Source organism: Hyperoodon ampullatus (assembly GCF_949752795.1).
Source record: "Hyperoodon ampullatus genome assembly, chromosome: 2".
NCBI classification, from domain to species: domain Eukaryota; kingdom Metazoa; phylum Chordata; class Mammalia; order Artiodactyla; family Ziphiidae; genus Hyperoodon; species Hyperoodon ampullatus.
Genome location: NC_136915.1, coordinates 76,583,614 through 76,611,025, shown reverse-complemented (window position 1 = coordinate 76,611,025; position 27,412 = coordinate 76,583,614). Strand labels below are relative to the sequence as shown.

Genomic DNA, 27,412 nt, shown 5'->3' with positions numbered 1-27,412 from the left:
AAACATTAAATCCTTTTTTTTTCTTTAAAGAAATAAGAACCACCATTTATTGCATGCCTGTCACGTGCCAGGCACTTTTACATATACCATCTAACCTAATACTCAAAACCACTCTAGGATGGAGAGGTATTTATCTCAGATATCACAGTTGAGGAAAACGGGGCTCAGAGAGTTTAAGTATATGAACTGTAGACACGCAGGTCTATGGCACAACCAGGATTCAAACCTTAGTGTGTCTGATTCCAAACCCAATGCTTATTCAATACCCCTATTGAATTTTAGAGTATTTTTCCTTGATTAATTTGAATATGTGGGCTTTAAGAACTCTGTTTTCTCCCTTGGCTTTACCTTGACTTTTACAGCCAGTGAAGAAAATATTTTAAAATTCTAAAAACATGGCCTCCAAATAACAAAGTTGTTTTTTTTTTTTTTAACTGCCATTTTCCAGTTGGCAAATGGGAGAAAAATGCTCAGTTTAAAATAACAACTTTAGGAATTCACTGGCAGTCCAGTGGTTAGGATTTGGTGCTGTCACTGCCATGGCCCAGGTTCAATCCCTGGTCAGGGAACTAAGATCCTGCAAGCTGTGCAGCATGGCCAAAAGAAAGAAAGAAAAGAAAAGAAAATAGGCAAAATAAATAAATAACGATTTTAATTTCATGTGCTGTGTTTTAGGTGAAGATTTAAAAAAGGGAGCACATTTTTCTGTATTGTCATTTCTTTTCTGAAAAACTATTTTCCTTTCTGGCTTATGGATTTACAGTCTATAAATAATCCTGATGGCCACATCTATTTTAGCCCAAATGAGATTTAAAATAATAAAAAAAAAAACCTCATGGAAGATGATCTGTACTCTGTCATTTTAGTGGTCTGTACCCTGCCAGCATTCAGTACTTGGTCAGGTCAAATGTGTTTATTCAACTTTGTATTACTCACAGTGGGAAAGTTCAACCAGTTTTGTGAACGATTTAAAAAAACAGAAATACTTACTTTGGTTAGCTAAGTAATTGATGTCTTATTGATTATCCAGGCATAAGCCATGTACCTAAGCAAGATATGTTTCTGAACCACTTGTACTATCTGATAAGTCATATGGAAAGTTCATATTCCCTGCAGTTTTCTAAGCTCCCTGTGATCCTTGGGCAAATTATTACTCTTTTCTGATTTGACACTTTGTTTTCAATTCTCACCTCTTCAAGTGTCTATTTTCCTCTCAGCCTCCAAATACGTTTTACTGATTTGTTCCCAAATGGCTTCTCATAATTATTTAAATATTAAATTATTTAAAGTATTTTCTAAACAAGGTCTTTTTGTTTAGAAATAAGGGCTTTATTTAATGCAAAAGTGCTTCCTTTATAGGAGAGTATTTCAAATAATCAGTGAACATTGGGAATATCAAAAAGAACTAAAGACCAGAATATTTGGGAAAGAATATAGTATTATGAAGTTCCATTCTAATTATCACCTAGTATCTTCTTCTCCCATCAATCCATTCTCCAATCTATTCTCCACTATAGATGTGATCGTAATAAATACCCTTTCGAATATTTTTCACTCACAAAAAAATGAGAATATATTATATGTTCAGCCCACAGGGATAAATGACAAAAGTATCTGGCTGGGAATTCCTGTGTCCCAGCCCTTCCTTGCTACCCCAAAGGCTGAGGGGGTCAATAGTTCCAACACACCTGTAACACTTTATGACACACAACTGTGTCACAGTACATTGGAGGGGAAGCTAGGCACATTTGCACTAGGAGGCCACACAAAGAACTCTCATTATGAAACTAGTGCTTGTATGCCCTTGCTGTTCTGCCTGTGATTTGTACTGTTATCATAGGTGAACATGCAAACATCATGAATGGTAGGACCACAACCCAAGGAGTCTGTCTGTCCTTCTGCTTCTCTCCTATCCATCCATCTGCCATTCATCTATCTAACATTTACTGATATAATACCATCTGTCAGACACTCTCTTACTATCATGGAGGATTCAAGGTTAACTTTTTCTTAGATCTAACACATGGATTTTATGGTTTAATGACTTACAGTCCAGTGGCTTTTAAAGTATCATACAGTATTGACAGAGAATAGCAGAAGCTCAGACAAGCAACAGTACCTGCCATCTCAGGAAATAACCTAAGCAACTTAGTATTATGAAAATTTTTCTAACTAGTTTTATGAAGATTGTGTAATCCTGCCCCTTATGTAACTGAAAAAAATAACAGGATTGGCTGAAAATATTCATGTAGTTTGAGATTGTTTGAAGGGAGAGTTACCTGTAGCCAACTTTAACTTTTCCAAAAGAGGATAAAGAAAAGATTAGATTTTTTTTAACTTAACCAGAATACATTCTTCAAGAGCTTTATAGGTAGAGATTTTAAGGCAGGTATTAGAAAAAATAACTTTATACCCAATTAGGTACCTATTATAATATTGCTTGTCTAATTTCCTTATAGCTTGTCCTGAAGCTTGTTATGTCTCAGGAGTCAAAGAATAACTCCAGGGATAACTTCTACAACCAATATCAAAGTGAAACTGGCAGATATTGATAAAGCTAAGCTTTTAGCTAATGAACCAACCCTTAACTGAAGCATAGAGAGGACCAAACTTTCCTAGAGTTCTGCCAGCCTTAACCTCTTAACTAGAAACCTCAGGCTTTATAGCCTTTAATTAGATATAATTGTTGTACTTAGACTTTTTTTTAACTTAATGTGGCTATCTTTGTCATCACAGTGGGAGCAGAAACTTCTCTTTCTTTTTTCCCTGTCTAGTCCTGGTTTAGTAAATGAAATAATAAATGTGAAAGTACTTTTAAGTAAAAATATTTTTTAATGGAAAACATTAAAAAAATGAGTGATTATCATTAAAGTATTCCTTAATTTTGGAGGGAGTTACTTTCAACTATAATACCAATCAGCATTTTACTCATGTTTAATATTCATTTTGTAAACTTCTTCTAAACTTCACGTCCTCTATTTCAGCCCGAATTCACTTGATAACAGGATTACATCTATTTATTTTTTAACATTTGAAAAAATATTATAAACTTAATAAAGCACAGTTATTCATAGTCTTTAGACATTTAGACATTATGTGAATCAGGTGACTCACTTATATTGATATCTGCAGGCTTCAGTTGCTTCATCTTAAAAAGCAGGGTTTAGACTAGTTCAGCCTTGACAGTGGGTGATCTATGTGCTGAGGCAGAAACTGGCAGTTAATTATGAGACTTTCTTCCTGAGCTCAATGCAGCCTTTTCTACATATATATCTAGGCAACCACTTAATCTTATTTTTATCTAAGAAATGAGACTTTTTTCAATCATTTTTGGACCAAAGAATTTTTAAAAATTCGTTTTAATGTATTACTTTATGTTTGGGGGCCTTTTGAAGCTTTATCCTTATGGCTGCTAACTTTTAAACCTAAACAGAATGACTTCTAAGTCTAGCATTAGCCTTAATCTACCAGGATCTACCATTGTGGTTGGTTGTCTAGAGTCAAAATTGTTATCTTCTCCCCACTCCCCCCACTTTCTACCCTAACCAAACTTACACTTCCAATTTGTTTTTATATTAATGCTGTCATAATTCCACTGGTTACTTACTAACAAAATATCCAAGAAAGTCAGAACTTTCATATTGCAAAGGAGTTAAGTGCCTAGTTACCAGTGGATACATTTCTAGATCTTACTTGTTTTCTGTGGTATTTTAGAATGCTAACCACTGATTCCTTTTCATATTTTCTCAGCCACGTTCTGTTATTACTCCAAAAAAATTTGGAAAGTGTTTTCTTACAGGACAGAAAAAGAAAATAAGCATAGAAGGTGCTGGAGAAAGAGAATCAATACAGGCTACTGATAAGATGAAGGTGATTTTTGGAGCAAGGTCCTGAAAGATCTTTGCACTTAAAACTTCAGAGTCATCCTTTAAACATTGTTCTTTTTTTCCATCTTTAGTTACTTAATTGTCAAACATTCCAAGGAAGCCCCCACCTCAGGACCTTTCCAGTTGCTATTTCTCCTGCCAGAATGATCTTCCCCAAGTTATTTTCATAGCCTGCACTCTCAGCTCCTTCAGATCTACCCACATGTCACTTTAGAGAGCCTTCTCAGACCCTGATCTAAAGTGGGACCCCCCACCTTGGACTCCTCCTAGTCCCTTAACCTCCTTTATTTTTCTTCATTACACTTGACTACCTATAGTCATTTTATATTTTAATTTTATATATCTATTTGCTTGTTTATAAATTCAGGGATTTGTCTCTTCTCCCTACTGTATCCTCCGGGCCTAAAACAATACCTGGCTTATAGTTGGCACTCAGTAAATGTTTGTTGAATGAACAGCAACACACTTTGAAAGTCACTTATCTATTAAGTCCATACTCCTCAATTTGACATTCAAGGTCCTGTACATTAATACTTTAACTTAGTTTTGCAGTCTTTTATGGAAAAATAGGATCAAAAAGTAAACTGGGGACAGATCATGGAGTACCTTAAATATAGACAGAAATTGTAGGGCTAGAGCTATGGCTTTAGCTTTAGTATGCCCAGTGGAGCTATAGATCCTCATGGAGTGTGAGTCTTCTCTCCAATCCTGTGGATGTGTCCAAGAGGATCAGGGTATGCACTTACCCTAAGGGCACCCAGGAAGAGAGTCCTGTTTACAGTAAGCAGGGTTTTTTTTTTTCTTTTTTTGCGGGGGGGGGCGGGTTCTGGAGATTTTTATTTCAGAAGGTTTTTATTTACAAAATCAATTTATTTAATAGATACAAAGTTATGCAAATAATCTCTTTGTCCTTGACCTGTTTTGAGTTTTGCTTTTGAAGAATGGGTCAGTTTACTCCAAAGGTGTAGAATTTATGTGTGAAGAGTTGTTTCTATCAATAGTAGTCCCTTATTTTCCCTTTAATGTCTCAGCGGTCTGTAGTGATATCTTCTCCTTCATTTCTTTTTTTAAAAATTTATTTATTCAAATTTATTTATTTTTGGCTGCGTTGGGTCTTTGTTGCTCTACGCGGGCTTTCTCTAGTCGCACGGAGCAGGGGCTACTCTTCGTTGCGGTGCGTATACTTCTCATTGCAGTGGCTTCTCTTGTTGCGGAGCATGGGCTCTAGGTGCGCAGGCTTCAGTAGTTGTGGCTCGCGGGCTCAGTAGCTGTGGTTTGCGGGCTCTAGAGCGCAGGCTGAGTAGTTTCGGTGCACAGATTTAGTTGCTCTGCGGCATGTGGGATCTTCCCGGAAGTAAGCAGCTTTTTAATAGTATAAAGCTAAACTAAGCTGGCCTCAGATGGGATACAATAGAAGATATTGAAGCCTACGGGACTTCTTCAAATCAGCATGTTGTATTGGGAGATTTGTATCACTGTTTTGTATAGAAATCTTCAGCGACTCCTCATTGCTTATTGATTCAAATATAAACTCCAGTCCTTCACGTTTTAAATCCCAGTCTTTTCACAATTATTTATTCGTATAGAAATACTAAAAAAAATACTCCATGTAATCACCAGCTCAGCTAAACAAACGAGTTTTTTCATTCTTAAGTATCTTTTTTCCTGCTTCTTTACCCTTTTCTCATACTATGCCTCCATCTAGAATTTCTTTTAGAGTATGATCTCTGACTGTCAAAATAATATCTTCATTCCCTTTACAAACATGTGAAAGCTCTCTCCCTCCTTTGATCCCTTTAGCCCTTAACACACAATATCTCTGCCTATTTTATAGTTATTTATATAATTTACCTTATCTCATAATGTGGATTCCCATAAAACTTAATGCAGTGCCTTTTTCACAGTATATGTTCAGTTAATGGTTGTAGAATTAAATTAATTCCCTTGCAAAGGACTTTAAGATCTTCCAAGGACAGTTATAATTAGGCAAGGAACATATACTGTCCTCTTTCATTAGAGAATGACTTTTGCAACTAATGCTTCTCCATAACTAATTACTGAATTAATATTGATAGCAACATAGCTGAGAAGTTTTAAATTTACATGAACATTCCCAACAGCATTTTCTATTCCTTTTCTGTGCCCCTTGCCATCTTTCAGCTGTCAAGCAGGTGCATAGCGGGGAACAGTGCAGTCAGCATTCTTTTTCTAATAAAGTGATGAGAAGAGTTCCATTTCAAAAATATAAAATTAGGAAGACTGTTTGGACAAACAAACCAGACACTTTAAAGTTAATTTAGAGTTGTTTTTAGAGTAAATCCTGGATTTCTGCAGAGTAAAGGATAAGGTAAACAAAATACTCAAATTACAAACCTATACTACAGCTACCTCAACAACTGAATCAGCTGTTTTTGTGGTCATCTGATTTACTATTTGGCGTTAAATCTTGAAAACACTGGCCTGATTCTCCCATGTAAATGGGTTCATCCATATACTCAGCTGTATTCTTTACTGTGTTCATGGCACAGAAACAAGCAAAAGGAGTTTTTCAACTAAAAAAGAGTCCAGTGTCTCCATTTGTAAGGATGCATAACAGTAAAAAAGAAACATTTAAAATTAACAACAGGATATTTTTTCCATCTCTAGGGACCAAGAGGACCAGATGGTCTCTTAGGAGAACAAGGTATACAAGGTGCCAAGGTAATCACTTATTTTCTCATTTCATACACAGTTAAATATTTTTGAGCCCATATGTCCTACCTGTCTAAACACTGATGTATTTCCTTATAAAAGTATGGTTCTAAATTTTTTCTTAGTCTAAGTGTGAAACATACATAAAGTTTTTACTACACACAGAGAAATGTATTCTTTTTATTATTGAACTATGTATTTGATGTCTTAGTTTTTGGTATGTGAGTGTATGTTAGCGTGTATAAGACCATAATTCACATTCTGATTAACTCACCTGGTATTGATTCTTGTTAGGGTGGAAAAGGAGATCAAGGAAAAAGAGGGCCTTATGGTCTTATTGTAAGTAGTAAAATATTTCACATTAAAGATAAACATATAATATCTTCCATTTTTCTTGGTGTGTGATTCATATTTAGGGAGGGAGTTGCTTGACCCAGGCATTTTCTTTCTTATGTAGGGTAAGACTGGAAACCCTGGAGAGAGAGGAGTTCAAGGGAAACAAGTAAGTAATTAAAAATGGCCAAGCTAGAAGCAAATTTTATCCACTTTATTCTCTGATACAACTCTTGTTTAGTAATCAGTATTTTAGACTAAGAGAATACAAGTTCTTTTCCTCCTTCAGTCCTTGGGTCAGTCTTTTATTGAGGCAAATTGCTTACTCAATCTGGGCCTCTTTTGTACCTATCTATAAACCGGTGGTGATAACTGATACTTTTACTTCACCTCTGCTATCATAGTTTTTCTGTAAAATCCATTTCAAGATAAAGTGGTATGATGTCATGTAAATATAACAGAATATTAATAAAGCTAACATAAGAAACTTCTTTGAAGCTTCTTGCCTAGTTTCATTTTAACTCACCTTGAATGTTGTTTGCACCCTTGGAGTGTGGAGCTATGGCACTGCTCTAAGAGTTTTTAATACTATATAATGCTAAATATTTTCCTACCATCAAAAATCTCAGAATTATACAATTTCTTCTCTGGAACACAAGTTCTGTGGTTATCATCACTAACTGAGGGGGAGTAAAGTGTATTTTTTAAAAAAGAGAAATATATACACACACACATATATATTACACATATATACATATATAATTTTGAGCACATGAGCTTAAATGTATGGGGTTTTAATTCCATTTGTAATCATAATTTTAATGACATTTTGATTTGTCATATATATATGTATAATTTAAAGTTATTAAATTATATCATAATTTAAATATACTGCAACTGAAGAGTCAGAAAAAGAGTGGACAAAAATGTTTTAGCTGCTATAGTAATCTGAAGAGTCAGAAAAGGAGTGGACAAAAATGTTTTAGCTGCTGTAGTAATTATCACTAATGTCACTGCATTTACTTTTTCCTCTATGAAATCTGCTGCCCCCTGCCGGTTGTTTCCCATACTAGCATTATATTTACCAATGGTCAAACCTAAAGTAGCAGAGACTTAAAAGAGAAGAATGACTGTATCCAGGGAAAGAACTTGTGTGTGACATTATATTATTAATTGAAGTCATCGCCAAAGAACATTCCTTGAGTGTTAATATTCATCATCTAAGTTTCTATTATATCAATGTAAATGGTGTTTCTGGAGATCCTTTCCACTTTGCTACACTGTATACAAAACCAATATGTTGTAGTTGAGTGGAGAAATTTGGAATTTATCAGGTCCATTCCTCTTACTTTAGAAAAATGAGGCCAAGAGAAATAAAATTACTTACTCATTTTGTACATTGTTGACATTCCTTAGAGTTTTACCTTCATTTTCAGCCTATCAGATATGCATGGATAAATGTAGAATTTGATATTTGATTTTCTCAATCAAATAAAAGTTACTAGAACCATTTTGTAACGGTAGCTTATGGCAAACAAGTTTCATAGACTACCGGAAGAGTAAAGTTACCTTAGTGAGTGACAGTAAATCATGAGTTAATACTAGTTGTTGAGGTTTACTTAACTTTATACCTACATTGTCTCCTCGGTCTCAATCAAACTGAAAGAGACTTTTGAGATCTGAGGGAAGCTTGGATCAATTAATCCAAAAAATACAGATGCCCCAAAGATTTGTTTGATCCTGCACGGTAATCTCAGCATCTCTCATCATTTATGCACTGTCAACAAGCAGGCAGTGCTGTATAGTAGAAAGATACACTGGAGATCAGATTAACCTTTGTTCTAGTGCACGCTCCTAATATCTGTATAGTCTTGGTTAGATTGGTTAGCTCTCTGGATCATATTTTCTTCATCTGTAAAATAAAGATGCATCTCTAAATTGTCATAATTCTAAAGCTAGGTATTACAAGGAAATTGGTAACACATATATACTCTGCTAGTCCAGATAAACAGGAGAAGTATATTTGTCTATGGGCCAACATTGTTTCCTATACTTGCCTTCAGCCACACGTATATCTGACTCAAAGGGAAAATCAAGAAGAAAGGATATGATTCATTGTGTTATTAAGGTGATAAAGCCTGAGTAACTTTTTAGTTTTCTAAATCTTATAAAAACTATAACAGCTCATGCATTACTGATTTTTATCTAGATATTCTTTCAGTTGATGAGTTAAGGGTATTAGATTCTCCAACTATGATTTTGTATTTTTGTCTCTCTTTAATTCTGTCAGAGTTTGCTTTATGTATTTTGAAACTATTTTTAGAGTATTCACATTATGATTACTATGTCTTCCCAATCAGCTGAGACTTTTATCATTACAAAATGTTCCTCTATATCTCTGGTAATACTTTTTATCCCTGGTAATACTGTTTGTTTTGAAATCTACTTTATTTGATATGTAAGTCTCTCTAGCTGTTTGCATGGCATATCTTTTTCATTCATTTATTTTCAAACCATCTGTGCCTTGATGTTTAAAGTGAATGTCTTAAAGTTAGATCTTGCCTTTTTATTCATTCCAACAACCTCTGCCTTTTAATTAGTGTTTGCTCCATTTCCACTTAATGTAGTTATTGATGTAGTTGGATTTAGGTCTACCATTTTTACGGCTGTTTCTCCTCTGTCGTGGCAGCAGTGGTGGTGTGCAGTGTCTTCTTTAGGCACTGGATGATTTTGAGAACTCCACTCTAATTTAACTATTCGCTTTTTAGCTCTACTTCTCATTATTACTTTTAAGTGGTTATTCCAGGTCGGGAGTCAACAAACTTTCTCTGTAAAGTGCCACAAAATATTTTAGGCTTTGTGGGCCGTATGGTCTCTGTCACAACTACTCAGCTCTAGTGTCATCATAGTGTGAAAGCAACCATAGATGGTATATAAAGGAATGAGCATGACTATTCAAAAAAAACTATTTACAAAATCAGGTGATGGTCCAAATTTGGCCCTCAGACTGTAGTTTGCCAACCCATGGTTTAGGGATCACATTGTAACTTTCCACTGTCTACTTAGAGTTAATACAGTAATACTTAACATAATTGTAAGAAACTTGCAGCCATAGAGACCTGTTTACCAGCATCCTGTCTTATATGCTCTATTTGTTTTATATCTATATACGTTATAAACCCCATATTGCAAAGTTAAAATTCTACTTTAATATAAATGAAATATAAATTAGAGATATCTAGGAGGAAAGTAGTGATTTTTAAAATTATCCATGCATTTACTATTTCTGGTGCTCTTCATTCCTTTCTACAGATGCACATTTCTAAGTGGTATACTTCCCTGCAGCCTATAGAACTTCCTTTAGATTTCTTATAGTCAAGTTCTTCTAGTGATGAATTCTCTTAGTTTTTCTTTATTTCACCTTTATTCTTGAAGGATATTTTCACTGAAATTATAGAATTATAATTATAGTTACAGAAATCTGGGTCAACAGGGGTCTTTGTTTGTTTCCATTCAGCATTGTAAAGATGACATGCCATTTGTTTTTGGCCTGCATTATTTCTGATGAGAAGTCCACACATATCTTTATCATTATTCCCCTGCATATAATGTATCATTTTTCTCTGGCTGCTTTCAAGATTCTCTCTTTATCTTTGGCTTTCAGTAGTTTGACTATGATGTGTCTAGATGGATTTTCTTCACATTTATCCAGCTTAATGTTTGCTGAGTTTCTTGCATGTGTAAATTTGCCTTCACTAAATTTGGAAATTTTTCAACTTTTTTTTTAGGATATTTTTTTCTACACCATTTACTCTCTCCTTTCCTTCTTGTATTCTAATTAAATATATGTTAGTCATTTTGATTACCTTAGATACCTGGGGCCCTGTTCATTCCTATTTCAATCTTTATTTTTCCTGTTTTTTTTTTTTTTTTCAGTTGGGCAACCGGAATCTATCTTCTCTAACTTGTTAAGTCTTTCAATAAAATTTTCTTTATGATATTGTATTCTTAAGTTTTGTTTGGATATTTAATTTTCAGCTCTATAATTGTCATTGTTTCTTTTTACAAATGCTCTTTCTCTTCTGGGATTTCCTATTTGTTTATTCATCATGAGTACATTTTTATTTACATTATTGAGCATATTTATACTAACTACTTTAAAATCGTTGTGTGATACATAATAACATCTGTGTAATCTTTTTTTTTTTTTTTTTTTTTTTTTTTAATTTTTTTTTATTTTTTGCTTTATCACAAATTTAATCAGTTATATGTATACATATGTTCCCATATCCCCTCCCTTTTGCGTCTCCCTCCCACCCTCCCTATCCCACCCCTCCAGGCGGTCACAAAGCACCGAGCTGATCTCCCTGTGCTATGCGGCTGCTTCCCACTAGCTATCTACCTTACGTTTGGTAGTGTATATATGTCCATGCCGCTCTTTCACTTTGTCACAGCTTACCCTTCCCCCTCCCCATATCCTCAAGTCCATTCTCTAGTAGGTCTGTGTCTTTATTCCTGTCTTACCCCTATGTTCTTCATGACCTTTTTTTTTTCTTAAATTCCATATATATGTGTCAGCATACAGTATTTGTCTTTCTCTTTCTGACTTACTTCACTCTGTATGACAGACTCTAGGTCCATCCACCTCATTACAAATAGTTCAATTTCATTTCTTTTTATGGCTGAGTAATATTCCATTGTATGTATGTGCCACATCTTCTTTACCCATTCATCCGATGATGGACACTTAGGTTGTTTCCATCTCCGGGCTATTGTAAATAGGGCTGCTATGAACATTTTGGTACATGTCTCTTTTTGAATTATGGTTTTCTCAGGGTATATGCCCAGTAGTGGGATTGCAGGGTCATATGGTAGTTCTATTTGTAGTTTTTTAAGGAACCTCCATACCGTTCTCCATAGTGGCTGTACCAATTCACATTCCCACCAGCAGTGCAAGAGTGTTCCCTTTTTTCCACACCCTCTCCAGCATTTATTGTTTCTAGATTTTTTGATGATGGCCATTCTGACTGGTGTGAGATGATATCTCATTGTAGTTTTGATTTGCATTTCTCTAATTAGTAAAGATGTTGAGCATCCTTTCATGTGTTTGTTGGCAGTCTGTATATCTTCTGTGGAGAAATGTCTATTTAGGTCTTCTGCCCATTTTTGGATTGGGTTGTTTGTTTTTTTGTTATTGAGCTGCATGAGCTGCTTATAAATTTTGGAGATTAATCCTTTGTCAGTTGCTTCATTTGCAAATATTTTCTCCCATTCTGAGGGTTGTCTTTTGGTCTTGTTTATGGTTTCCTTTGCTGTGCAAAAGCTTTGAAGTTTCATTAGGTCCCATGTGTTTATTTTTGTCTTTATTTCCATTTCTCTAGGAGGTGGGTCAAAAAGGATCTTGCTGTGATTTATGTCATAGAGTGTTCTGCCTATGTTGTCCTCTAAGAGTTTGATAGTGTCTGGCCTTACATTTAGGTCTTTAATCCATTTTGAGCTTATTTTTGTGTATGGTGTTAGGGAGTGATCGAATCTCATACTTTTACATGTCCCTCTCCAGTTTTCCCAACACCACTTATTGAAGAGACTGTCCTTTCTCCACTGTACATTCCTGCCTCCTTTATCAAAGATAAGGTGACCATATGTCCGTGGGTTTATCTCTGGGCTTTCTATCCTGTTCCATTGATCTATCTTTCTGTTTCTGTGCCAGTACCATACTGTCTTGATTACTGCAGCTTTGTAGTATAGTCTGAAGTCAGGGAGCCTGATTCCTCCAGCTCCATTTTTCGTTCTCAAGATTGCTTTGGCTATTCGGGGTCTTTTGTGTTTCCATACAAATTGTGAAATTTTTTGTTCTAGTTCTGTGAAAAATGCCAGTGGTAGTTTGATAGGGATTGCATTGAATCTGTAGATTGCTTTGGGTAGTAGAGTCATTTTCACAATGTTGATTCTTCCAATCCAAGAACATGGTACATCTCTCCATCTATTTGTATCATCTTTAATTTCTTTCATCAGTGTCTTATAATTTTCTGCATACAGGTCTTTTGTCTCCTTAGGTAGGTTTATTCCTAGATATTTTATTCTTTTTGTTGCAATGGTAAATGGGAGTGTTTCCTTGATTTCACTTTCAGATTTTTCATCATTAGTATATAGGAATGCCAGAGATTTCTGTGCATTAATTTTGTATCCTGCAACTTTACCAAATTCATTGATTAGCTCTAGTAGTTTTCTGGTAGCATCTTTAGGATTCTCTATGTATAGTATCATGTCATCTGCAAACAGTGACAGCTTTACTTCTTCTTTTCCAATTTGGATTCCTTTTATTTGTTTTTCTTCTCTGATTGCTGTGGCTAAAACTTCCAAAACTATGTTGAATAAGAGTGGTGAGAGTGGGCAACCTTGTCTTGTTCCTGATCTTAGTGGAAATGGTTTCAGTTTTTCACCATTGAGGACGATGCTGGCTGTGGGTTTGTCATATATGGCCTTTATTATGTTGAGGAAAGTTCCCTCTATGCCTACTTTCTGCAGGGTTTTTATCATGAATGGGTGTTGAATTTTGTCGAAAGCTTTCTCTGCATCTATTGAGATGATCATATGGTTTTTCTCCTTCAATTTGTTAATATGGTGTATCACGTTGATTGATTTGCGTATATTGAAGAATCCTTGCATTCCTGGGATAAACCCCACTTGATCATGGTGTATGATCCTTTTAATGTGCTGTTGGATTCTGTTTGCTAGTATTTTGTTGAGGATTTTTGCATCTATGTTCATCAGTGATATTGGCCTGTAGTTTTCTTTCTTTGTGACATCCTTGTCTGGTTTTGGTATCAAGGTGATGGTGGCCTCGTAGAATGAGTTTGGGAGTGTTCCTCCCTCTGCTATATTTTGGAAGAGTTTGAGAAGGATAGGCGTTAGCTCTTCTCTAAATGCTTGATAGAATTCGCCTGTGAAGCCATCTGGTCCTGGGCTTTTGTTTGTTGGAAGATTTTTTATCACAGTTTCAATTTCAGTGCTTGTGATTGGTCTGTTCATATGTTCTATTTCTTCCTGATTCAGTCTTGGCAGGTTGTGCATTTCTAAGAATTTGTCCATTTCTTCCAGGTTGTCCATTTTATTGGCATAGAGTTGCTTATAGTAATCTCTCACGATCTTTTGTATTTCTGCAGTGTCAGTTGTTACTTCTCCTTTTTCATTTCTAATTCTATTGATTTGAGTCTTCTCCCTTTTTTTCTTGATGAGTCTGGCTAATGGTTTATCAATTTTGTTTATCTTCTCAAAGAACCAGCTTTTAGTTTTATTGATCTTTGCTATTGTTTCCTTCATTTCTTTTTCATTTATTTCTGATCTGATTTTTATGATTTCTTTCCTTCTGCTAACTTTGGGATGTTTTTGTTCTTCTTTCTCTAATTGCTTTAGGTGCAAGGTTAGGTTGTTTAGTCGAGATATTTCCTGTTTCTTAAGGTGGGATTGTATTGCTATAAACTTCCCTCTTAGAACTGCTTTTGCTGCATCCCATAGGTTTTGGGTCGTCGTGTCTCCATTGTCATTTGTTTCTAGGTATTTTTTTATTTCCTCTTTGATTTCTTCAGTGATCACTTCGTTATTAAGTAATGTATTGTTTAGCCTCCATGTGTTTGTATTTTTTATAGCTCTTTTCCTGTAATTGATATCTAGTCTCATAGCATTGTGGTCGGAAAAGATACTTGATACAATTTCAATTTTCTTAAATTTACCAAGGCTTGATTTGTGACCCAAGATATGATCTATCCTGGAGAATGTTCCATGAGCACTTGAGAAAAATGTGTATTCTGTTGTTTTTGGATGGAATGTCCTATAAATATCAATTAAGTCCATCTTGTTTAATGTATCATTTAAAGCTTGTGTTTCCTTATTTATTTTCATTTTGGATGATCTGTCCATTGGTGAAAGTGGGGTGTTAAAGTCCCCTACTATGATTGTGTTACTGTCGATTTCTCCTTTTATGGCTGTTAGTGTTTGCCTTATGTATTGAGGTGCTCCTATGTTGGGTGCATAAATATTTACAATTGTTATATCTTCTTCTTGGATCGATCCCTTGATCATTATGTAGTGTCCTTCTTTGTCTCTTCTAGTAGTCTTTATTTTAAAGTCTATTTTGTCTGATATGAGAATTGCTACTCCAGCTTTCTTTTGGTTTCCATTTGCATGGAATATCTTTTTCCATCCCCTTACTTTCAGTCTGTATGTGTCTCTAGGTCTGAAGTGGGTCTCTTGTAGACAGCATATATATGGGTCTTGTTTTTGTATCCATTCAGCCAATCTGTGTCTTTTGGTGGGAGCGTTTAGTCCATTTACATTTAAGGTAATTATCGATATGTATGTTCCTATTCCCATTTTCTTAATTGTTTTGGGTTCGTTATTGTAGGTCTTTTCCTTCTGTTGTGTTTCTTGCCTAGAGAAGTTCCTTTAGCATTTGTTGTAAAGCTGGTTTGGTGGTGCCGAACTCTCTCAGCTTTTGCTTGTCTGTAAACGTTTTAATTTCTCCATCAAATCTGAATGAGATCCTTGCTGGGTAGAGTAATCTTGGTTGCAGGTTTCTCTCCTTCATCACTTTAATTATGTCCTGCCACTCCCTTCTGGCTTGTAGAGTTTCTGCTGAGAGATCAGCTGTTATCCTGATGGGGATTCCCTTGTGTGTTATTTGTTGTTTTTGCCTTGCTGCTTTTAATATGATTTCTTTGTGTTTAATTTTTGACAGTTTGATTAATATGTGTCTTGGCGTATTTCTCCTTGGATTTATTCTGTATGGGACTCTCTGTGCTTCTTGGACTTGATTAACTATTTCCTTTCCCATATTAGGGAAGTTTTCAACTATAATCTCTTCAAATATTTTCTCAGTCCCTTTCTTTTTCTCTTCTTCTTCTGGAACCCCTATAATTCGAATGTTGGTGCGTTTAATGTTGTCCCAGAGGTCTCTGATATTGTCCTCTGTTCTTTTCATTCTTTTCTCTTTATTTTGCTCTGCATTAGTTATTTCCACTATTTTATCTTCCACCTCACTTATCCGTTCTTCTGCCTCAGTTATTCTGCTATTGATCCCATCTAGAGTATTTTTCATTTCATTTATTGTGTTTTTAATCGATGCTTGATTCATCTTTAGTTCTACTAGGTCCTTGTTAACTGTTTCTTGCATTTTGTCTATTCTATTTCCAAGATTTTGGATCATCTTTACTATCATTATTCTGAATTCTTTTTCAGATAGACTGCCTATTACCTCTTCATTTGTTAGGTCTGGTGGGTTTTTATCTTGCTCCTTCTCCTGCTGTGTGTTTTTCTGTCTTCTCATTTTGCTTATGTTACTGTGTTTGGGGTCTCCTTTTTGCCGGCTGCAGGTTCGTAGTTCCTGTTGTTTTTGGTGTCTGTCCCCAGTGGCTAAGGTTGGTTTAGTGGGTTGTGTAGGTTTCCTGGTCGAGGGGACTAGTGCCTGTGTTCTGGTGGATGAGGCTGGATCTTGTCTTTCTGGTGGGCAGGTCCACGTCTGGTGGTGTGTTTTGGGGTGTCTGCAGACTTTTTATGATTTTAGGCCACCTCTCTGCTAATGGGTGGCGTTGTGTTCCTGTCTTGCTAGTTGTTTGGCATAGGGTGTCCAGCACTGTAGCTTGCTGGTCGTTGAGTGAAGCTGGGTGCTGGTGTTGAGATGGAGATCTCTGGAAGATTTTCGCCGTTTGATATTATGTGGAGCTGGGAGGTCTCTTGTGGACCAGTGTCCTGAAGTTGGCTCTCCCACCTCAGAGGCACAGTACTGACTCCTGGCTCCTCAATTTGGGATGATTTGTTGTCTATTCATGTATTCCACAGATGCAGGGTACATCAAGTTGATTGTGGAGCTTTAATCCGCTGCTTCTGAGGCTGCTGGGAGAGGTTTCCCTTTCTCTTCTTTGTTCTCACAGCTCCCGGGTCTCAGCTTTGGATTTGGCCCCGCCTCTGCGTGTAGGTCGCCGGAGGGCGTCTGTTCTTCGCTCAGACAGGAAAGGGTTAAAGGAGCAGCCTCTTCGGGAACTCTGGCTCACTCAGGCCGGGCGGGAGGGAGGGGCACGGAGTGCGGGGCGAGCCTGCAGCGGCAGAGGTCGGCGTGACGTTGCACCAGCCCGAGGCGCGCCGTGCGTTCTCCCAGGGAAGCCGCCCCTGGATCCCGGGACCCCGGCAGTGGCGGGCTGCTCAGGCTCCCGGAAGGGCGGTGTGGACAGTGACCTGCGCTCGCACACGGGCTTCTTTGCGGCGGCAGCAGCAGCCCCAGCGTCCCACGCCCGTCACTGGGCTCCGCGCTTTCAGTCGCGACTCGCGCCCGTCTGTGGAGCCCCTTTAAGCAGCGCTCTTAATCCCCTCTCCTCGCGCAGCAGGAAACCAAGAGGGAAGAACAAGTCTCTTGCCTCTTCGGCAGCTCCAGAGTTTTCCCGGACTCCCTCCCGGCTAGCTGTGGCACATTAGCCCCCTTCAGGCTGAGTTCTCGCCGCCAGCCCCAGTCCTCTCCCTGCGCTCTGACCGAAGCCCGAGCCTCAGCTTCCAGCGCCGCCCGCCCCGGCGGGCGAGCAGACAAGCCTCTCGGGCTGGTGAGTGCCGCTCGGCACCGATCCTCTGTGCGGGAATCTCTCCGCTTTGCCCTACCCAGGTATGTGGGGAGTTTCTTGCCTTTTGGGAGGTCTGGGGTCTTCTGCCAGCGTTCAGTAGGTGTTCTGTAGGAGTTGTTCCACGTGTAGCTGTATTTCTGGTGTATCCGTGAGGAGGAAGGTGATCTCCGTGTCTTACTCTTCCGCCATCTTCCATCTGTGTAATCTTGAGTTTGGTCTCCATTAATTGCCTTTTCTTATAAATATGGGAAATTTTCCCTGTCTGATAACTTTGAATTGTATCTTGAACATTTTGACTGATTCATTTTAGTGACTCTAAAGTCTGTTATATTTCTTTGAAGAGTATTGTTTTGTTTTTAACTTGGCAGGCAGTTAACTTGGCTGGTAAAATGCCAAGTTTTCTCTCCTCTGTGGTAGGTGGCTGTTGAAATCTCTATTAAGTTCTTTTAGCCTTGTCTGGGCTACTTGGAGTCTACAATACCAATACAAACCTTAAATGTCAGCAAGAGCTATAAGCAGAGTTTATATTTGCAATCTGAGGCTCCTCTCTGGCTCTTTCTTTCACCACTTTTCACCATCTATGGTCACTTCAAATTCTGCCCTAGGGTCCTCCATGCCAATAAGACTGAAGTTTCTATCCTACTTTATTTTAACCATCTTGTATGGCTTCTCCTCTGGCTAAAAGCCATATAAAAAAAATCAGAAACTCACCTAGGGTCATTCCTTCTTTCAAGTGTAGACCCTACTACTCTAGTTCCTGCCTATTTTTGGTCTTTCTCCAGTACTTTCATATCTTTGCTTTTTAATATTTTATCTTGGGTTTATAGTTATCTCTATATAGATTGGTTTGATAGGAGCAACTTGGCCAATATTGGAAGTGGAAACACTTAGCATTTCTTCTTTAAATATAGTTTTCTCTGTAGTAACTCAGAATACTTGAGAAGCATTTATTTCATAATCTTTACAATACAAAAAGTATACAGTATTAACTCTATTCTTTCCCATTCTTCAGACAATGAAGCAGAATGCACACATTTTCATGATCCTACAGTGAAAGTGTGGCAATAGAAATAACATTTATATACTCCCTTGCTTATTCTCATAAAATGTCTTGATGATGCTCAAAACATGTTTATTTAAAATGGAAAGGCATTGAATGCTTGATTTCTCATAGAATTCAGTAAAAAGCAGTTTAGTGTAGTGGAAGAGCATGGCAATGGAGTCAGACACATTCGAGGCCAGATTCTGGTTCTGTCACTTACAGCTGTTTTGACTTTGTACAAATTATTTAACCTCTCTGAGCCTCAGTTTCCCTATCATTAAAATGAGATACCTTTTATAGTTGTAACAAATGATGCTCATTATGTGCTCATCACAGGCTCTCAATAAATAGCAACCACCATAGTCATTATCCTCCTGGTCATCATTGTCATAATTGCTGAGATGCATCATAGAGCAAGGAGTTGTACTACAAATAATGTATTTCAGTAGCATCTGGAAAGCTTAAAGGGAATTTTTATTTTGTGCCAGCTTTTGCTTTTCTTCTTCGTCTCCAATAAAAATAATTAGAATCCATTTAGGTCATTTCATAGCTTTGCCTAACAGCATTTATTCATGATTAACAGTATTACAAGTACATATTAAGCTTAATATTGTGTGCTAACACACTTTACAAAGCAAACTGGGCAGACATTATTTAAGGTTCTGAACTCTTGCTGTATGTTCAATTGATATACCAAGCACAGAGGGATCCCTTATATTGATCCCTTAATTTAGGAGTCCGGAGTACATGAGTAGCAGATGATTTTCATGACTGAAACATGGTCTTACTCCAATAGGAGTCCATGAGATTTTGCATATCTCCCTTTCTCTAACCAGACAATCATATGTAACTAAACACTGCATTGATAATCATAACTTAGAAGATTCTTTGTTGCTAGAAATATTGAACGTCTTTACTTCTAATTTAATATCATATTTTTTAGATTTCAGTTTTAAGATAAAATGGTAATTGTGATCTGTTGTATAATTTCCAAACTTCCCAAGGTCAGTAATGTAGAAGAGTAGAAGAAGCAAATAGGAAATAAACAAGGGCAGTATTTTATACATCTGTATTTATACATCTGTAATGTATTTTACAGCATACATTAGTAGTCATCAGTGTCCAGCACACAGTACATGCTCAGTTAATCTTTAAATGGAAGGATCAAAGAGGACCTGGAATTTAATTTAGAGTTTTACATACCATTTTAGAATACACCCCCATATCTAAGACTCAATTTTATGGTACCATAGGTGGCATGATGTAAAAATGGAGGAAATTAAAGAACATTGGAGAGGTCCAATTTGATCATTTCTGGTTATCTAGGTTGAGAGCTTTGTGCCTTCCCAGGTTATAAGGGCATAAGTCATACTTATTAATACAGCACAAGTATATTATTTTTGAAAAAAACTTTATATTGATATTAAAAGTATAAAAGAATCCAAATCTAAAATAATGATGGATGACAAATATTTGTCACTGTATAGGAGTGGAGATTAAATATAAAGAATACAGGTAGATATAAAGAACTCCTACAACTCAACAACAAATTAATAAACAACACAATGAAAAAATGAGCAAAAGGACTTGAGTAAGCATTCCTCTAAAGAAGATATACAGACGGCCAATAAATATATGAATATATGCTCAGTATCACTTGTCATTAGGGAAATACAAATCGAAACCACATTGAGATACCACTTCCCATCCAGAATGACTATTATTAAATACACACACATGCCTATATATACAGAAAAAATAACCACTGTTGGCAAGGATGTGGAGAAATGGGAATCCTTGTGCTATGCTGGTGAGAATGTAAAATGGTGGAGCTGCTGTAGAAAACAGTATGCCTAGCTCCTCAAATGGTTAAACATAGAATTACATACAATCCATCAATTCCACTTCTTCGTATATACCCCAAAGAATGGAAAGCAGGGATACAAACAGATACTTGTACACCAATGTTTATAGGAGCATTAGTCACAATATCCAAAGGGTAGAAAACCCCAAGTGTTCATTGATGATGAAAGGATAAACAAAATGTGGTATATGCATACAAGGGAATATTATTCAACCTTGAAAAGGAAGGAAGTCTTGACACATGTTACAAATGGATGAACCTTATGCTACATGAAATAAGCCAGACACAGAAGAACAAATATTGTATGATTCCACTTATATAAGGTACTTAAAGTAGTCAAATTCATAGAGACAGAAAGTAGAGTCATGGTTGCCAAGGGAAGAGGGTAGGGGATAGGGGGTTATTTAATGGGTACAGAGTTTCAGTTTGGGAAGATAAAAAGTTCTAAAAATAGGTGGTGGTGATGGTAGCACAACAATGTGAATATACTTAATGCCACAGTACTGTAACTTTACACATACTATACACTTAAAAATTTCTAAAGTGGTGAATTTTATGTTATGCGTATTTTACCATAAAAGAAAAAACAAATAGAGGTTGACAGAAAAATTAGATGGGAGGATCTTGAGGGAAAGCTGAGGTAGGGAAACTGACCAAAACATTTTCAAGCATCACTTTTTCTTCAAGCTTTGCCTTTGTTTATTCAGGGTTTACAAGGACCCCCTGGGAGTACAGGAGACAGGGGATTTGCAGGAGAACCAGTAAGTTTATCTTCATGTGTTTCTAATTGTGTTTTTTCATATATATAATGTATTTTACCTGTCTGTTATTATTGCCTTTTTGTGCTGTGGCTGGTATGTTTTGGAAATCAGCATGTGTCATGGGCACCTAATTATAAGAATGAATATTTTGCTGTGAATATAATTTTTAGTGCCTTCCTGGTTTCATAAAGTCAAATTTCGTCCTGTTTGTCTGGAACTGTTAAAACTTCACATATTTCTATTTTCAGCAAAGATAATTCAGTTTTATTAAATCTCAGAATTTTTTTTCTGAATGGCTTGCTGTTCGTATAATAATTATTACACTGCCCTCCCACACACAAAATCACATTTATGAGGACAACTCTATAATAAAAGACCATATAGAGAAGCCAGACTCTACATGTAATGGGCCAAAGTGTGGAAACTTGACAGAAATGCTGTTAGATCAATAATTCAAAAAGTCACATCACCATTTCATAAATCTGACTCAGTTATAGAGTTTCCATGGAAAATGAATTGTGAAAATGAAATACCTTGCCATGCCTTATCTCTCACAATATATTCTTTATTGCCTATGAAGCCATTCTTCTGGCTAATAGTATCAGATGTAATGTGCAGTAACATGCTTCTAAGATTTACAACACAAATAGGTTTTCAAACTACTGGGTTGATCTTATCCATCAGTTGACACAAAAGTTTATAGGTGGCTTCTGCATAATTCATTTAGCTAGTAGGAAGTAGAAAATTCTAACAAAGAGCTCTTCTTACCAAACTGTGTTCATTTCCTCCTTTACATATTTAACCTATGGTATAAGCTCTCCAAACAATAGTAAACACTTGCCTATGGGTATAATTTTTCCAAGTATAGTATCTTAAATGTGGTGTTGATTTTATCAAACTAAATTCTTCTCATTTTTCTCTGTTTTGTATCTCTTAACCTGCCATCCTAATTCTAATATTCATTTGATCATAAATCATGCAAATCTCTAAGTACTTCTTCTAAAGAGTCTGTAGCTCCTTGAAGTCAGAGACCATTTTTTGCACCTTTACAGTCCTCTTCCCTGGTATAATGTCTGGCATGTTATATCTACCTGATGCATATTTGTTAAACAGCATTAACCAAAGGTCAGTTAGCCAAAGGTGTAATCATTCAGCCAGTAATATTAGATGAAGTGAAATGGAATTAAAATTAATCTTAAGAGCGAACACATTTAAATCAAGAAAAGTGTATCAACAGGGCTATGGCAACAGCACAGACAATATCTTAGGCTTTATACAAGCAAAGATTTATTGTTGTAGTAATAAACGACTAAAATGGCTTAATAGCAACTAAAAATTGACATTCAGGTCACAGGGTCAGTGGGTCTGTTAAATAAAATATAAATCAATTCATAATGGATATAATGGGCTTTGTTTCACATATTTGAGCTACTTAGATCTGAGATAATATATAGCAAAGAAACTATCCTAATCTGGGGTTAGGGAAACTTCCAGAGGAGGAGCATCTGAGTTGTGATCTGAAGGATGAACAGTAGTTACTTAAGCAAATATGGAGAAAAGTCATTCCAGAGAGAAGTCGTGAACTGGGAGACAACCCTACTTATTTATTTAAAGATCTAAAAGAAGGCCAGCATGGTGTGGCACAGAGAGCCAGGTAGGAAGTGAGTGCAAGATGAGGATGGAAAGGGAAGGAGGGGACAAAACACATGCAGCTCAGTAAGCCCTACTCCCAAAGATTTGTATTTTTATCCTAAGAACAAAGGGGTGTCACTGAAGGGATAAGGCTAGGTTTATGATCATATTACTGTTCTGTAAAGATCACTCAAACTAAATTGGAAGGGACTAAGAATGGACAAGAATAGCTTTGTGTTACACCAGTCCAGATAAGAGATAGTAGAACTGTTTATGATTAGCAGAAAGAAAGAGTAGATAGATGTAAAATATTCAAAAGGAGATAAAATCAACAGGAAATAGATATGCTATATGTGAAGTATGATTCCTAAGGTTGTGGCTTGAAGAATTAATGAGATAATGATATCACTCACTGAAACTGAGAATACCAGCAGAAATTTATGTTTGAGAATGGAAGATTATAAGTCAGTTTAGCTATGTTGAATTTGAGGTGCCTTTGAGAACTGTGAAGATGGCAGTTGGATGTGGAGCTCAAAGCAGAATAATATGCTGAAATTTAAAATATTGGAGTCACTGGTCTAGGGAAAAAGTATAGGAAAGAGAAAAGAACAGGATCTATGGTTGAATTTTGAAGAAATGCTACATATGATTAATGTTGCTAGAAGAGGATGAAACTGCAGAGATGACTGAAAGAGGTAAGAGGAAAATCAGGTATATAAGTTTGAAGTTCAACCCCAACCATAACGTACCTTAAAATCTTCATGACAATCTTAAACTCCTTTAGAAGTACGTAAGCAAAAATATATATCTAGATCAAACCAGAAGTATAATTGACATGCTAAAATAAGAGAGAAAATGGAATCGATTAAAAGTCTTAATTTTCAAAAGAGTGGGATAAAAAGAATGGAAGACAAAAAAGAAAGAACAAGGGTAGCAATAGAAAACAGTAATAAATATAGTAGGTATGAACCCAGGGGTATCAGTAATCACTTACATGTCAATGTTCTAAATGCACCAGTTGAGAAACAGAGACACAGAGTAGAAAGAAAAAGAAGACCTAACTGTATGTTGTCTTCAAGGAATCCACTTTAAATATAAAGGCACAGATATATTAAAAGTAAAGAGATAGATAAAATGGGCAAAGATGTACTAATACTAACCAAAGGAAAGCTGGAGTAGTTATATTAATTTCCAACAAAATAGACTTCAGATCAAGGACAATTATCAGGGATAAAGAGGGACATTACATAGTGATAAGTATATCAATTCTCCAAAGACATAATAATGCTTAAAGTGTATGCATCTAACAACAGAGCATCAAATTATATGAGGCAAAAACTGATAGAACTCCAAGGATAAATAGACAAACTTACTATTTCATTTGGAGACTTCAGCACTTATCTATCAGTAATTGAGAGATCCAGCAAGCAGATAATCAGTAAGATTATAGTTGAAGTGAACACCACCATCAGGACACTGGATCTAATTGACACTTATAGACTGCTTAATCCAGTAACAGCAGAATGTACATTCTTTTCAAGTTCACATGGAATATTCACCAAGATAGACTGCGTTCTGGGTCATCAAACACACCTTAACAAATTTCAAAGAAAAGATATCATACAAAATATGCTCTTAGTCCATAATGGAATTAAACTATAAATCAATAAGAGAAACATAACTGGAAAATCTCAAACTATTTTGAGATTAAACTACACACTTCTGAATAACACTGGTTCAAAGAAGACATCTCGAGAAATTTTAAAAATATTTTGAACTAAATGAAAATGGAAATACAACTTATCGAACTTTGTGGGATGCAATGAAAGCAGTGTGTAGAGGGAAATTTATAGTATTGAATGCATATACTAGAAAAGAAGAAAGATCTAAAATCAATAACAAGCTTCCACCTTAGGAGACCAGAAAAAGAAGAGAAAATTAAATACAAAATGAGCAGAAGAAAGTAAATGATAAAAATCAGAGCAGAAATCAATTAAATTAAAAACAGGAAAGATAGAGAAAATCAATGAAACAAAAAACTTATTCTTTTAAAGGATCAATAAAATTGGTCAAACCCCCTAGCCAGGATCATCAAGAATAAAAAAAAGAGAGAGAAGACACAAATTACTAATATTAGAAATGGAAGAGTGACCTTCACTACTGATCCCATGGACGTTAAAAAAGGCAATCAAGGAATACTATGAATAATTCTATTCTCACAAATTTGATAACCTAGATGAAATGGACAAATTCCTTGAAAGATGTAATCTACCAAAACTCACACAAGGAAAATTTGATAATCTGAATAGGCTTATATTGATTAAAGAAATTGAGTCAACAATTAATAACCTTCCAAAACAGAAAACACCAGGCCCAGATGGTCTTACTGGTGAATACTACCAGAGATTTAAGGAACAAAATGATACCCACTTTCTACAATCTATTCCAGAAAATAGAAACAGAAGAAATACTTCCTAACTCATTCTGTGAGGCCAGCATTACCCTAATACCAAAACCAGACAGAGCTATTACAAGAAAAGAAAACTACAGACCAGTATCTCTCATGAACATATATTTTAAAATCTTCCACAAACTATTAACAAATTGAATCCACTATTAACAAATTGAATCCACTAGTAACGAACTGGGATTTATCCCAGGTATGTAAGGCTGGTTCAACCTTCAAAAATCAATTAGTATAATCCATTACTTTAACAAACTAAAAAATAAATTATATAAAATAGGTGCAGAAAAATAATTTGACAAAATACAATACCCATCTATGATAAAAATTCATAGTAAACTAGGATGAAAGGGGAACGTGCTCAGCTTTATGAAGAATATATTTTAACAAACTTATAGCTAACATCATACTTAATGATGAAATGCTAGATGCTTTCCCCCTAAGAACAGGGAAACAAGTAAGGATGTCCCTCTTTTTTTAAACTCCTGTTCAGCATTGGGCTGGAAGTCCTAACTAATGCAGTGGAACAAGAAAAGAAAAGAAAAGACTGGGAAAGAAGATATAAAATTGTCTTTTTTGCAGATGACATAGTTGACTATAAAGAAAAGCCCAAAGAATTAATTAAAAAGACCAACAATCAGTCACCTTCCTATATACCAGCAATAAACACTTGGAATTTGAAATTTAAAGTACAGTACCATTTACATCAGCATCAAAAAAAAAGGCATAAATCTAAAAAATATATACAAGATCTATTTGAGGAAAACTACAAAGCTCTGATCAAAGAAGATTTAATAAATGGAGAGATATTCCTTGTTCATGGATAGAAAGACCCATTGTTAGGATGTCAGTCCTTCACAACTTGATTTATAGATTAAATTCAATTCCAGTCAAAATCCTAGTGAGCTACTTTGTGGATACTGACAAACATACTAAAGTTCATATGGAAAGGCAAGAGACCCAGAATAGCCAACATAATATTGAAGTCAGAAGACTGGCACTACCAAACTTAAAGATTTACTATAAAGCTGCAGTAATCAAGACAGTGTAGTATTGACAAAAGATAATTGGAACAAAATGGTAAGCTCAGAAGTAGAACTCCACAAATATAGTCAAGTGGTCTTTGACAAAGAACATGGGCAATTCAATTGATAGTCTTTTCAACAAATGGTACTAGAACAGCTAGATATCCACAAGCAAAAAAAAATGGATTTAGACAAATACTATACATCTTTAACAAAAATTTACTCAAAATGAATCATAGACCTAAATGTAAAATGCATAACTGTGAAACTCCTAGAAGATAACAGAGGAGAACACTTCAATGACTTTGGATTTGGCAATGAGTTTTTAGATACAATAAAACAAAAGCATGATCCATGAATGAAAAATTTGATAGGTTGGACTTCATTAAAATTAAAAAACTTCTGCTCCATGACATGTTCAGAGAATGAAGACATGCCATTACTGGGAGAAAATAATTGCAAAACACATATCTGTTAAAGGACTTGTATCCAAAGTATAGAAAGAACTCTTAAAAGTCAATGATAAGAGAAACAATCCAATTAAAAAGTGGGCAAAAGATTTGAAGACACCATGCCAAATATGACGTACAGGTGGCAAAGAAGCATATTAAGATATTCACATCAGGGGCTTCCCTGGTGGCGAAGTGGTTGAGAATCTGCCTGCTAATGCAGGGGACATGGGTTCGAGCCCTGGTCTGGGAAGATCCCACATGCCATGGAGCAGCTAGGCCCGTGAGCCACACCTGCTGAGCCTGCGCGTCTGGAGCCTGTGCTCCACAGTAAGAGAGGCTGCGATAGTGAGAGGCCCGTGCACCATGATGAAGAGTGACCCCCGCTTGCCACAACTAGAGAAAGCTCTCTCACAGAAACGAAGACCCAACACAGCAAAAATAAATAAATTAATTAATAAACTCCTACCCCCAACATCTTCTTTTAAAAAAAAAAAGATATTCACATCATATATCATTAGAGAATTGCAAACTAAAACAACAATGACATTCCATTACACACCTGTAGGAGTGGCTAAAATCCAAAACACTGACAATACCAAATGCTAGCAAAGATGTGGAGCAACAGGAGTTCTCATTCATTGCTGGTGGAAAGCA

At 36.1% G+C, this 27,412-nt stretch overlaps 1 protein-coding gene across 1 annotated transcript in view; it reads left to right on the top strand.

Annotated features, from left to right (window-relative positions):
- Window positions 1–27,412, top strand: part of COL24A1 (collagen type XXIV alpha 1 chain) — a gene marked incomplete at both ends in the record, with an annotated part of 398,140 nt that overhangs the window by 246,528 nt on the left and 124,200 nt on the right. Inside the window, 4 exons of the mRNA XM_079698762.1 lie at window positions 6,534–6,587; window positions 6,873–6,917; window positions 7,036–7,080; window positions 21,132–21,185. Coding sequence (XP_079554888.1) covers window positions 6,534–6,587; window positions 6,873–6,917; window positions 7,036–7,080; window positions 21,132–21,185 — 198 coding nt within the window. The remainder of the gene's footprint in view (window positions 1–6,533; window positions 6,588–6,872; window positions 6,918–7,035; window positions 7,081–21,131; window positions 21,186–27,412) is intronic.